We start from the raw sequence: 13886 nt of genomic DNA on the forward strand, positions 1-13886 counted from the left end.
CGCCTGATACCATTTATAGTAAAACTTGAGTTTGAATGATCAGCACAGCTTCATTTTACTGCAAAAGGAAGGTTACTGTATTTTTACTTTAAATTCTAATTCTGCTGTGGAGCCACAACAGGGCAGGAAAAGAGCGCTGGCAGCAGGCAAAGGCGCATCCACTACATAACATTAACAGAACAAGCGTCTTTCTCCTTGCTGTATGCATGGGGCCTCCCAAGAGTCTCTTTGCATGGCCACTCTGCATGGCCATGGCTCATGCACTCCCAGCCAGTGGTGGGAGACCACAATATTTTACAGATGGCCTAAAACTCCTACCAGTGCATTTTCTTATTTATTTTTTTTTGTGAATGTTTAAGCTATTCATTCTTTGACTAACCTTTTTAGTCATTGCTTAGTGTCGCACTTGACTTGCTCTTGAGAAATCTTTGAGGCATTTTCTATTTGAGATTTGCAGTCAGAGCTCAAGAAACTCTTTTCGTGAGATTATCTGGATATTTTAAAGCATTGTTTGCAAATTAAAACTCAAAATAAAAGTTTTCACTTTTATATGTAACTTTTGATTTTAGTTTGCTTATTGCTCTTGTTATGATATCAGAATATGTTTGCTTGAAAGGTGTTAGCTGTAAATAAAAGGCTTGCTTTATGACATGCCATAAGTCGTCTCCTTTCTGCATAGCATCAGTGTGCGAGAGTGTGGTTAGTGATCCTGGGAGAGCAGCGACACTCTCCTGATGATATTAGGAAGAATAAATAGGAAAAATAGCCTGGAGCCACACTATAAAATGCCTTTTTTTCCCAACATTGCCTGCAGCGTTTACAATTGTGAGCTGATCCCAGTGCCACTAAACAGCCTTTAATGAGTCGTTAACCCACAGGCCTAAATGCCCTACTGAGACAGCCTTAGGCTATGCAGTACCTGAGGAGTATTGTCAAAATGTTTATTTTCCCCAGCCTCTTAAAAGGCCTTTAATCCACTACTGGTGGTTGGTGTACATCATGGGTGGGTTTTATATGTGGTTCTGGAATACTTTGATCCATTTTGATCTAGGTAAGCTTTGGGGAACCCCCATGGCTGTTTTAATATTCAGCACTTGGTTTCTGGTTCAGTGGTTTGTTTCCTGGTTTCAGGTGATATGTGGAGCTTAGAGTACAGCCAGAAATCACCTCTTATTTATTTCATTTCCAGTCAGAAGAGCCATTAAGTACAAGTTGTTCATTTTTAGCATTAGGAAAAGAGCATATTGTAATCAGAAGCCCCAACAACGGGTCAGTATTTAGTGTATCCATTTTCTGGACTTGTTTTTCAAAGACATCTGCAGGGATATTTTTCAAGTTCTCCAAAGTTCCATCTTAGAAGTTTGCATTATCTGATTCTCATGATCCAAGTAATCCCAAACACATGTGTCAGGTGATGTTGTGGTCTGGACTCTGAGGTGGTTAGTCTGTTATTCGGAGAAAACCAGCAGCGGCAGCTTCTTTGTTTGTCTCCTTTTCTCAGTGAGGTTCTTCTTGATCAGTTACACATCGTTTCAGGCTCACATAGCACTGAGTCGTCTCCTCACAGTGGAAGGATGGACAGAAACACCTGTGGATGTTTTCAGAGCTGAAGCAGCTTGATTTTCTCCTCTCTCTCAAAGATCAAAGATTTAAGTGATTTAAGTTTAATAGGGTCTATCAAGTCATGCATGTGATTGTTAGGCAACCCGATTCATTGTGTCATTTCTTTTTTATCGAATGCAGGTTTTGGAAACGTCTGGGTGTCACTTTATTTGGTCCTTTGTAGATGATTAATAAACTCTTAACAGATCAGTAACACATCAGTGAAGTAGCAGTAGTGAACCATCTGAATACACTGAGGTAAACATATTATAGATGTTCTGTTGATACATTACTTACATTAAGTAGATGTTTTGTTAATATGTTAGTTCCATTATGCTAAACCTAAACTTACCCAACACTTAACCCTCATAATCTGGGTCTTATCCTACCTCTAGCTTTAACCTCAACTCGAAACCTGACCCTCACCCTAGGCCTAATCCTTACCCTAACCTTGACCTCAACAGGACATCAGAGCCATAATTACTCTTTTAGTACTTTTACTTTCATACTTAAATACATTTGAAGGCAAATACTTTTGTATTTTTACTCAAGTGGAGGTCTAAAGGGAGGAACTTCTACTTTTACTGGAGTAATATTTTACCTTGGGCATCAAGTACAGTGGCTTGTGTACTTTGTCCACCACTGGTACTCTGTTTCCATACTGAGAAGAGAGCATCATGTGTTGTTGCAGTGTAGGCATATTATGGGGTACTACTTTGTTTCCACTGCCTGATGTCCTCAAGGGGATGATGTCGCATTAGTGGTACATGTGCAACATAAGTGAGCATGAGTGAACCCTGAATTCATTACACAAGCATTGAGTTAGTGTGTGTTGTCGTAGCAGAACCTCATATAGAAAATGCTGTGCTGCGGAGTGCGATGGATTTCTGGGGCCATGTAATCGGGCTTAGGCAGGTGCACAGAGCCAGAATGCAGTGGTGGGGTGTGTATGCATGTCTCTGTGCACCTGTAGCATTCCTCTGTACTCTGATCTCTGCCCAGCTCCTCCAACAGCAAACCTGCCGGCTCATCCGCCCTTCACGCCTGCCTACGGTGGCCAAGGAGGGGAACATCACACTGGGGGCACTGTTCTCGCTCCACGATGCGGTTCTGGAATCAGAGCTGTCCTTCACCTCTCAGCCTGAACCTGCTCAGTGCACTGGGTCAGTCACTGGAACTCTGCTCCACTGCTGGCCACTACAGTGGAGCATCTCTGAAGACCTGTTTGGAGTTGTGTTCTTCTTGTTTGTTCATTTATTTATTTATTTATTAATATACAATGTAAAAAAATGATATCTTGGCAAATGAAATCACCTTAAAACTTAATGTCTCAATTTGTGAGACATTTCTTTTTAAGTATAGGGTGGTCAAACTTATTTCTAGACCTGTTTAAGTAATTTTATCTGGCAAAAATGGTCTCATTCTATTATTTCTGTTTCATTGTTTCTTGAACGAAGCAGAATTATCTGCCAATAGAACATAATTAAATGACCTAAAACAACTAAACATGACAAACATAGTTAAATAGTCTTATTACTCTTACAACGATCTTCAAATTAGAAATTTTAAATATATTGACTAGATTCAAGATATTTTCCCGTGTCAAGATATTTTTTTGTATTGTATATTCAAATATTTCTTTTTTAGCTAGACTGCAAAAAATGGTGTCTTGTCAAGTAAAGTCATCTTAAAGATCTTAAACATCTAAAAACATCTAAAAATCTAACATTTCTCCTGTTGAGATTGTTGTAAGCTTAATCGAAGATGATTTATCTTATTTCTAGACATTTCTAGCTTGTTTTATGTCATTTTATTAAGTAAAATTGTCTCACTCTGTTGGCAGATAAATGTGCTAGAAACCAGCAAAAAGATCTGCCAGTATAGTGAGATCATTTTACTTAATAAGATTATGTAAAACAAGAGAAAACTGTCTTGAAATAAATTGAATAATCTTAATAAGTGGGCAACCATTTGATATATTGACCAAATTTACTGGACAAGATGCCATTTTTGTAGTGTGGTGCTTTTAGATATCTAACTATCTAACTAGATATCTGTCGTTTTCTACCATTCTCCATTCAGCTTGTGTAAGGCTTGATACTTTTTGATGAGTCGCACTACTCTAGACTGGAATAAGCAAACATGTCATAGTTAATTCACTGTTTGGTTGAACGATTAAGCCTCTGTATTCTTGCTGTTCTTGTTCCTCGCAGGTTTAATTTCCGGACCTTCCGTTGGATGCAGACGATGATTTTTGCCGTAGAGAAGATCAACAGAGACAGTCGACTCTTGCCCAACATCACCCTGGGCTACAAGATCTATGACTCGTGCAGTTCACCTCTGCATGCCCTTCGCACAGCTGTGGAGCTGATGGGGGGCAGAGAAGAGGAGAGTGATGGAACAGAGTGTCAGGGCAAAGTCCCTGTTGTCATTGGTGATGGTGGATCCACATTGTCACTGGTGGTTGCACACTTTCTAGGGGTTTTTCAACTGCCACAGGTGAGCATAGCTGTGTGGTGCTTAGTTCACTGTGTTTAAAGGAGGATTCCAGATTTTTCCCCACAGGGTCCTTGGTCATAATATAAAACCAGGGATTGCAACATTTACAACATATATTGAACTATTCTATTTGCAACCCAGTGCAACCAGAAAGCCTATACTTGCCTGTTTATAGTTTTTCTATGTAATTTTGGAGATAAAGTTTAAAGGCAGCTTTTTTGGGGCTATTTTGTCAACAACAGTTTGCAAACTAAAATCTCAAAACTATTATAAACCATTTCTCGGACATTGGGCAGCTTATTTGTTACCATTTCATTTTCAACTTTCTGTGACTTAACTTTAAATAGCATGAAACTCTAGATGTCTGGTTCCTATCACTACCACTATGAAGAACTGACTCTCTAGAATGTTCACTGCAAAAAAATGATACCCTGCCAAGTGAAATGATCTCAAATCTGGTCGATATGTCTAATATTTCTCATGTTGAGATGGCTGTGCACTTATTATACGATTAGCTGGCTTATTTCTAGACATTTGACATCTAGATATTTGCTTGTTTCAGGTATTTTTAGCAAGTAAAATGATCTGACTATATTGGCAGATTCATTTTGCTGATTTACGCACATTGAAACAAGCAAAATTAACAGCTAATATAGTCAGATCATTTTCTCAATAAAATGACTTAAAACAAGTAAAAAATGTCTGGAAATAAGGTAGTCTTAAATTAAGCTTACAATAACCTCAAGAGGCAAAATCTTAGATTTATTGACTCTAAGATCATTTTACTTGACAAAATATCATTTTTTCCTGTGTTGCTTTTCAAACCACTTCATCTTTGTTTACATCTTGTTGATTTTTTTAAGTCTATATGTGCTTGATTGTAATTTAAATTTAATTGTAACTTAAATATTTACTAAGTCTTTCTTCTCTAATCTCCAAAGGTTAGCTATTTCTCTAGCTGTGCTTGTTTAAGCAACAAGAAGGCATTCCCAGCCTTTCTGAGAACCATGCCCAGTGACTTCTTCCAAGTAAACGCCCTGGCTCAGCTGGTACAGCACTTCGGCTGGACCTGGGTGGGAACGGTCGCTGGGGACGACGCGTATGGTCGTGGGGGTGCCCAGATTTTTAATGACAAAGTTACCAAGCTGGGTGCCTGCATTGGTTTGTATGAGATCATTCCCAAAAACCATGCCCCAGCAGAGATGGCCAGGATAGTACAGCGCATTGGTGGGTCAGGCACTCGAGTGGTGCTAGTGTTTGCCCTAGAACAGGATGCGAAAGCTCTCTTCTCCGAGGCTCTGAAACACAACCTGACTGGGGTGCAGTGGTTGGCCAGTGAGGCTTGGATCACAGCGGCTATACTTACCACCCCAGAGTTCCACTCCATTCTGCAGGGCTCTATGGGCTTTGCCATACGTAGGGCTGAAATCCCTAGCCTGCAGCCTTTCTTGCTGCGCCTGCACCCCTCCTCCTTTCCCGATGACCCTTTTGTTCTGCAGTTTTGGGAGGAGGTATTCAGGTGCTCCCTTCAGAATGGAAGCAAAGGGGTGGGCTCTGATGCCCTGCGCCCCTGTAATGGTTCAGAGGATCTTGCTAGTGTAAAGAGCATCTACTCAGATGTGTCTCAGCTGAGGATCTCCTATAATGTCTACAAGGCGGTGTACGCTATTGCCCATGCTCTAGATGCTATGCTGAGATGCGTGCCGGAGAGGGGGCCCTTCCCTGGGGGGGCGTGCCCTGACACTCTCAGCATTAGACCATGGCAGGTAGAAACATTAGCTCTCAATCTTGACGTGTTTTTATGGTTATGATTTCTTGGCTTGCTGAAGTGTCATGACATGTATCTCTATCTAACAGAAGAGCCAAAATAAAAGTATACAGCTTATGAGACACATCAAAGCCCTTTCTCTCTCTCTTTCCCTGCCCAACCCCCTTGTTCCCTCTCTTATTGCTCTTGCCTTCTCTCCTCAGCTCCTGTACTATCTGAAAAAAGTGGACTTCATTAATGAACTTGGTGAGGAAACTAAGTTTGATGTTAACGGTGACCCTGTGGCCATGTATGACCTCATTAACTGGCAGCACTTGGCCAGTGGAGAAGTCCAGTATGCCACTGTGGGTAGATTTGATGAAATCAGGAGTGCTAATCTGGAAATAGAAGAAGAAAATATCATCTGGAATGGTTATCAGAGACAAGTAAGCCCTGAGGTTTTACAAAATTTACAGATTTTACAGGCTAATGTGTTTCTTCTCATATCCATCCATAAGAAAGTACAATATCGGTGGTTCTCAAGCCCCTGTCCAGCCCATGTTTTTGCTCTTAGCCCCCCAGACAGAACCAGGTGTTCAGTGTTCTTAATAGCTTTGTTGACATGCGGAGCAAAAAGTGTGCAGTCTAGAGGCCATGAGGACTAGATTGAAAAACATACTATATAATTACATTTTGAATTCTGGTTCCTTGGAAAATAAATGATTTATATCTTTTTAGTTGTGCTGCTCTTTGTTGTGCAGGTCCCTGTGTCTGTCTGCAGTAGCAGCTGTCCCCCGGGCACCAGGAAGGCCATTAGGCCTAGCTTCCCTGTCTGCTGCTTTGACTGCATTCTCTGTGCAGCTGGGGAGATTAGCAATCAGACAAGTGAGTCGACTGTAAATGTCTAAGCAAAGAAACAAGTCTGATACCCTGTGAAGACACTGAGAAATATAGACCATGCTGCATATATTAAACACTACATCTTAATTATTTCCTCCCATAACCTTTGAGAGAGTCACTCATGACTGTTCAGTGGGATTAATAATCTTATTAATCAAGAAGAGCTTCATCCCATACAAATGCAAGCCGGCGTCTATATTATGCAATTGATTAAGACACTACCAATTACCACTGTAGTTAGCAACTAGACAAGAGGACGCAATACAATATACTAAATTACAATAAAAAAGGACAGTGCAGACCAAAGCTCAAAGCCCAAGCTTAAATACAGTACAATAAATACATAAGACTGTGTGAACTGTGAGAGTAATCACAATAAAAAGTAGTGCCGGGCCACTTTATAAAGTACACCAACATCCACCCAACATTTCACTACAAGTGTTGTTAGCCTCCCTTTACCCCATTTGTTAGTGGTCAATACCCACCAGGACCACCACATAAATAATTGGGTGGTGGATCATTCTCAGCACTGCAATAACACTGACGTGGTAGTGGTGTGTTAATGTGTGTTGCACTGGTTCAAGTTCAGACACAGGAGTGCTGCTGGAGATTTTACTGCCCGCAGTATTGGACACACGTGCACACAGTTCTTTATCAGTGGTCAGTTTCTGACCACAGAATGCTCAGGTCTGGATATATTTAGTTCAGCCGAGCAGAGAGTACAATGTCAGTATTACTGCAGTGCTGAGAATCATCCACCACTCAAATAATACCTGCCTGCTCTGCGGTGGTCCTTGTCTAGTTCCTGAGCATTGATGAATGGGGTAAAGAGGGGCTAACAAATTATGCAGAGAAATGAATGGATTACAAAATGCACAAATATAGTGAGTGGACCGGACAAACTGGACAGTTAGCATTGATACAATGTAGATGGACCACTGGGTGTACATCACAACACAATTTGTCTTCATTTACTTACTTGGACTATATTTAATTTACAGCTTATTGAGAAACAGTGCAATTATATTTCAAAGGAACGTGAGTTTACATCAAAAGGCAGCTGCAAAATAGATTACTGTTAATACCTAAACTGGAATTTGAAGTCCAGTCTCCAGTATACGAGCCTGTAACTTTACCCACTTTACTGTCCAATGACCTCAAATCATGGTGTTGCAATTTTTTTTATATCCAATCAGTGGAGCCTGATTTCAAACCTGTACTATAATGAAGCTCTTTAAGGATGATATTACAATTGGTTGTTGTTCAGCTTGACCATATTATTCAATGTGGCGCTTTCTTAAAGATTTATCAGTGATTTATCAGTAAGATTTCCAGTAATGTGATGGTCAGGACACATGTCTCATTCTGTTGTATTTACTTAATTCTCTGCAACCTTTTTGTCACCGACACTGATTATACACTGAGATTCACTTGAAAGAGGCCCCGAATTTTCTGTAATAACTCTAGCTAGGACGAAGCAGTCTTCGAAAAAGTCTTAACGTCCCTGTATCAGAGAGATGAGGTAGGTGCCAGACAGTCATTGTGACATTTAACTTCCATTTGCAACTTCTGGTGTATACCCGTGTACCCCTTCATGTGTCTGGCAGAACATGGAGATCACTTCCAGCATTGCATGTATTGATTACACATACGTCAAGGTATGTTCTGTATGTTTTGGTCAGATTGCATCAGTCGTGGGCTGGAGGTTAGGGAACCCGCCCTGTGACTGGAAGCTTGCTGGTTTGATCACCTTGGCTGACAGTCCATGACTGAAGTGCCCTTGAGCAAGACACCTAACCCCCAACTGCTCCCTGGGTGCCATGGATAGGGCTGTTCACTGCTCTGGGCAAGTGTGCACACTGCCCCCTAGTGTGTGTGTTTACTAGTGTGCATGCATGTGGGTCTTTCACTGCACGGATGGGTTAAATGCAGAGGTCTAATTTCACAGTGCGCAAACAAACACAGTTGGCTAATGGTTCTAAATCATTCTTCCTAACGGGAGTCATAACAGAACATTCTGGGCCTCTTTTGAATAAACCTCCCCATACAAGCTTACCAAGAGGGCCTTTTTAAAAGCCTGAGGGTGAAAGGGCTTTGGGCCTATATATGCACATATCTGGTTGTGTTGATGTCACACACTTTAATGTATAAATGATGCACACATTTTAATTGAGACCAGTCATCTTTTCCAGTACACCTATGTCACGTGTCCTGACCATGTGATTTCTCAGATGCCGTAGAGTGTGCGACTTGTCCACCTGAATTCTGGTCCAACCTGAAGAGGGATGCCTGCATCCCGAAGCTGGTGGAGTTCCTGTCCTATGGTGACACCATGGGCATGGCACTGTTGGCTGTGGCTCTGCTGGGCTCCTGCGCTACCCTCGTCATCGGCCTGGTTTTCGCCTGCAAGCGTCACACACCTCTCGTCCGTGCCAACAACTCAGAGCTTAGCTTCCTCATCCTCAGCTCTCTGTGGCTGTGCTTCCTGTGTGCGCTGGCCTTTATCGGGCAGCCCACAGCCTGGTCGTGCCAGTTACGGCATACGGCCTTTGGCATCGCCTTCTGCCTCTGCCTCTCTTGCATCTTGGGAAAGACCATGGTGGTCTTGATGGCTTTCAAGGCCACTCTCCCAGGCAGCAATGCAATGAGGTGGTTCAGGCCACCACAACTGCGTGCTGTGATTTTCCTCTGCACTGCAGTGCAGGTAGGAATTTGTGGTGCGTGGCTGGGCCTGGCGCCTCCCTTCCCTCGTAGACTGATGACCCGCGAGTCTGCACGTATCATCCTCCTGTGTGACATGGGCTCCACACTTGCCTTCTCCCTGGTGCTGGGCTACATAGGTCTGCTGGCCGCCGTCTGCTTCCTGTTGGCCTTTTTTGCACGGAAACTGCCAGACAACTTCAACGAGGCCAAGTTCATCACCTTCAGCATGCTGATCTTCTGTGCGGTGTGGATTGCCTTTGTGCCAGCATACGTCAGCTCTCCAGGGAAGTACACTGTGGCTGTGGAGGTCTTTGCCATCCTGGCCTCCAGTTACGGCCTTCTACTGTGCATCTTTGCCCCAAAGTGTTACGTAATACTACTCAGACCAGAGAAGAATACAAAGAAACACCTCATGGGCAACTCCATGACAGAAAAGAGATTCTAACAATAAATAGTAATTTTATACATATGAAATTTTTTTTTTTTTTTTTTTTTTTGAGTTTTATGTATATAAACCCATAAACTCTGGTGTTTCCAGTATTTAATTAAAATATTTTAGTAACATTTTAATATTGGGGTACATTATAATGCTCTTGTATCTCTTATTAGTCTTCATCAAGTAGTAAACAATTATACTGCAGTTTATTACTACTTTATTAGCAATAACTAGGGTGAATTATGCATTTTCCAGAGCATTTTAACTTGTGTATTATACATCATAATTTTTCTTGCTCACGAATATTTATCACCAATTTTTCAGGAGAAAAAAAAAAATCATGTGAGTTTACCATTGAGCTGTGCTGCATGACATTATGTAATATTATAGTTAAAAAGGCATTTCATAATTTTGAACCATCATATCCCATAATGGTGTGCAGTAAGAAAATATTGGTAGCATCTATAAACATATACTGCATTCATAAGGTATCACAAACATGGCTATAAATATTTCTAAAAATGCATTACACATTATAGCCATGTTTATTATGCATTATGAATTGTTAACATAATGCGTTATAAGTACTGTTCATAATACATTACAAGAGCTCATAAACTGTATTTGTCTGCTCTAAGTAAAGTGAAGTGTACTGGACTAAAGCCTCTTCCAGTGTTAAGAGTGAGGCTTGAAGTTTAAATATTTACTGAAACACTAAAACACACACAGTAAAACACATTACAGGCATCAAATCTCAGAGTTGCCATCAGTGTTTCACCCAATGTGGGAAAGTCAATGTACACCACTGTTAATGTGCACCACCGTTAGCCTGCAACTAACTTAACACTGCATATCCAATAGAATGCTATCATAAATTAGCATTACTGTACTGTAGTGATGATACACAGTGAAGGCTTCTAGCGCTTGACGTTAGAACCAGTGAGGGAACAAATTACAAAGACAACTCTACTATCTCGCCTCTCCCTCTCCAGGCCTTCACTCCACAGTGACTTTATGCTCAAATAAAATATCGGAAATCTCAGGGCATAAATAAACTCTGTTTATTATTGCTTTGCGCTTTCCAAGCTGGGACTGAATTCTTTGGCACTTAAAGTATAACATGTTATTAACACTACTTATAATGCATTATAATAACAATCCACAATGTATAATAAAGATGGTCATAAAGTGTAGTTCAGTGGAATTCATCTTTATAAATAGTTATAACCTTGTTTATAAGGCCTTATGAATGCATTATAACATGTTATAAATTGTTTAGATGCTTATAAACATGAGTCATAGAAAGTTACCAAAATATCTTAAGATGCCTTTCATTTCACAATAAAATGAATATCCCATGTGTTAATCATGATTTCCTTCTTTGTTGATAACTAATAGTGAGCAAAAAAGACAAAAATGTGTATGATAACCTCATAAATGTGCTGTTGAGATGAGTTCAGTTCAGCTCATTCTCTGCATTGTAACTTCTCATCTGAGCATAAAGATCTCTACACAAACTGTTGTGGTCATTATTTCAAGATTTCTTTCTCTGTCAGCCTTAGCAGACCAGCCAACGGTGTGTTACCATCAGCCCTGACTCACTGCCCTGTAATCTCTCAAATTAGTCTCAGCACCTCCCCTCAGCGCCCCCCAGTAAAAGCCCAGTTGCCCAGGCTAATTAAAACCTCACTTAACAGCCTCTTTGTGCTCAATAAGTGCAGCAATAACAAACACGCACAAGGCTGATTTTATGACTGATTAGCTGCGGCTGATTTTATGAGTGTTTTTTCCATCCTTGTGAATAATGAGGTGTGGTTGTTCAGAGCAGTCATGCAGTAAACAAATGTGCAAACAGCAGCATGGAGTCAAGAATTCATGTCATCCAAAGACAGACATTTAAACCCTACTCACTTGACCATATAGGGCCTCACCATTTCTGACCTCAATATTAATTCACTGGATCACAATTTTTTGGATTTGATGGTTTTGGTATGATTCAGAATAGATTTCAGATTGATGGAGTAATACAGTGCAGTTATTACTACGTTTGTGCCCAGATGGGAACTGAACTTAAAAGGGGGAAATTATATATATATAAAAAATATTTCACACACACACACACACACACACACACACACACACACACACACACACACACACACACACACACTTTGTCCATATACATTCACACAAAATGTACAAAGTTAATTTAAAAAGTCTCATTGAATTCCATTGTTTCAAGTAGTTGCCTATGAACTGAAAAATTTAATGCAAAATACATGCATAAATGTGCGCTGCTCCAGTACAAATGAAGAATATAAATCCTATGTGGTTTATTTTAACCCTTAGAAACCTAAAATTTCAGGGAATTGTTTTGTATTTTTTGGGTCAATTACAATTGCTATTGTAAAGTATTCGCATGAGACAGTCACACGTGCCACGTTACTTTTCAGGAGACCCTGGTCTACTCAGAAATGCCATTGTTTGACATGTAAATGCCAACAGAAATTTGATATCTTCATGAATTTGGGCCATTTTTGAACAAATTTACCCAGCGCCTGCAAAATGTTGCATTTTTTTATTATAGAGATATCTAAAATAAGTTTCACCTCAGAAACTTTTTTCTGAGATTGTTTGTCTGTAGTGTCTGAGCTGAAAGTGCAATAATCTTGATGGTGATTCATTCTATTGGTTATTAGGAGTAAAAATAAACAATTAGCAAAAGGTTGACATGCTTTTTTATTGACTTTCTGTTCTCTTGGATTCTGACAGTGCTAAAGCTGATACAGAGCAAGACAGGCTTTATTTTTATTTACAAATTGAGTTGTATAGTTCATGTCAGATATTTTTAATACCCAAAATCAATGTAAACTGACCTCCCTTTGTTTAGAATATGAAGGCTGAGAGCCGAGATGTAGTATAACAGTAGCGAGTGGGGTTTGGGTGATTTCAGAGCTGGATTTCTGGCTGATGGACAGTCACAGGTGGATGACATCACTATGGATGGTGAGGCAGAGTCTGATGAGTGATCTGATTTGGGAATCATGTCACTGTTTTAACCCTTTGTTGGAATAAGAAGGCCAAACAGCAATAATATTAGGATTTTAGGTGAATTTCTGAGCTGAACTGCTCACTGATGCTGAAGTCACAGCTTGAGGTCATGCTCGCTAGTTAGGGGTGGGTCTGTTGAATGTCCAGATATGTGGTCTTTAGTGCGGTCCTAAGGGTTAATTCTGTCTTATGCATTTTTGATAGCAAGAATCATGGAAACGTAGTTTTATTATGAATGTCTTTGTTCAAATGTATTTGATCATTTACCTGTAGCAATACAATGATGGTCAATAGAGACATCTTCACATAGTCCATTGCAATAAATCTCCGAAATGTGGTCTGATAAATGCACCCTGGCTTGCTGTGGTGTTCCTTTCTAAACCTGCCTTCAGGAGTGCAGGAGTGTTTTTGGGATGAAACTCCAGCGCATCTCAAATGGCCAATGCACTGTGTTAATGGGTTTTTATTTGAGGCTGATTTTACACTGTATAACTTTCGTGCAACTTTAATTGCTTGAAACTTACATGACACTAAAGTTCCACTGTGTTGCTAAATGTAGAGCATCCTGTAAATCAATTTCAACTCAGCCACAACAGTTGAGTCTAAACTACCAAACAGATTTAAGTCAAATATGTGGTAAAGAACGATAGATAGCTAAAACTACAGATATGTACAGTAGATGTAAAAAAGAATGGCAGTGACAGCTGGAAAAATGAACAATAAAGTATAAATAACACTTCATACAATGAGCAGCTAATTTGGCGAAACAGTGAAATAATCAAATGTGTTGCATGCAAATTTTGTTTGACTCGCTTTGTGTAACTATCAAGTTGCATGGAAATTAAGTTGCATGCATTTTACAACATACAACCAGTTGAAAGTTTCAAAGAACATGCAAATGACTGGGCCAGGTGTTCTGCATTGTTAACAAGTTCTGAGTTTTACACA

General features: G+C 40.2%; 1 protein-coding gene across 1 annotated transcript; it reads left to right on the forward strand.

The window, feature by feature from the left end:
* The first annotated feature begins 2532 nt into the window (after positions 1-2532).
* Positions 2533-9896, forward strand: LOC108434071 (extracellular calcium-sensing receptor-like). Its single transcript, XM_017708984.2, has 6 exons — positions 2533-2765; positions 3816-4101; positions 5043-5867; positions 6073-6294; positions 6610-6733; positions 8980-9896. The coding sequence occupies exons 1-6, from the start codon at positions 2533-2535 to the stop codon at positions 9894-9896; spliced, it is 2607 nt and encodes an 868-aa protein (XP_017564473.2).
* The last annotated feature ends 3990 nt before the right edge of the window (positions 9897-13886 follow it).

Source organism: Pygocentrus nattereri, chromosome 7 (assembly GCF_015220715.1).
Source record: "Pygocentrus nattereri isolate fPygNat1 chromosome 7, fPygNat1.pri, whole genome shotgun sequence".
NCBI lineage: Eukaryota > Metazoa > Chordata > Actinopteri > Characiformes > Serrasalmidae > Pygocentrus > Pygocentrus nattereri.

What these genes read in the sequence shown, in the direction of transcription:
- LOC108434071 (XM_017708984.2), top strand. Translation starts at nt 2,533, where the DNA reads ATGCAGTGGTGGGGTGTGTATGCATGTCTCTGTGCACCTGTAGCATTC. An exon ending in GAACCTGCTCAGTGCACTGG is followed by an intron (nt 2,766 to 3,815) that starts GTCAGTCACTGG and finishes TGTTCCTCGCAG; the next exon opens with GTTTAATTTCCGGACCTTCC. An exon ending in GGAGATTAGCAATCAGACAA is followed by an intron (nt 6,734 to 8,979) that starts GTGAGTCGACTG and finishes GTGATTTCTCAG; the next exon opens with ATGCCGTAGAGTGTGCGACT.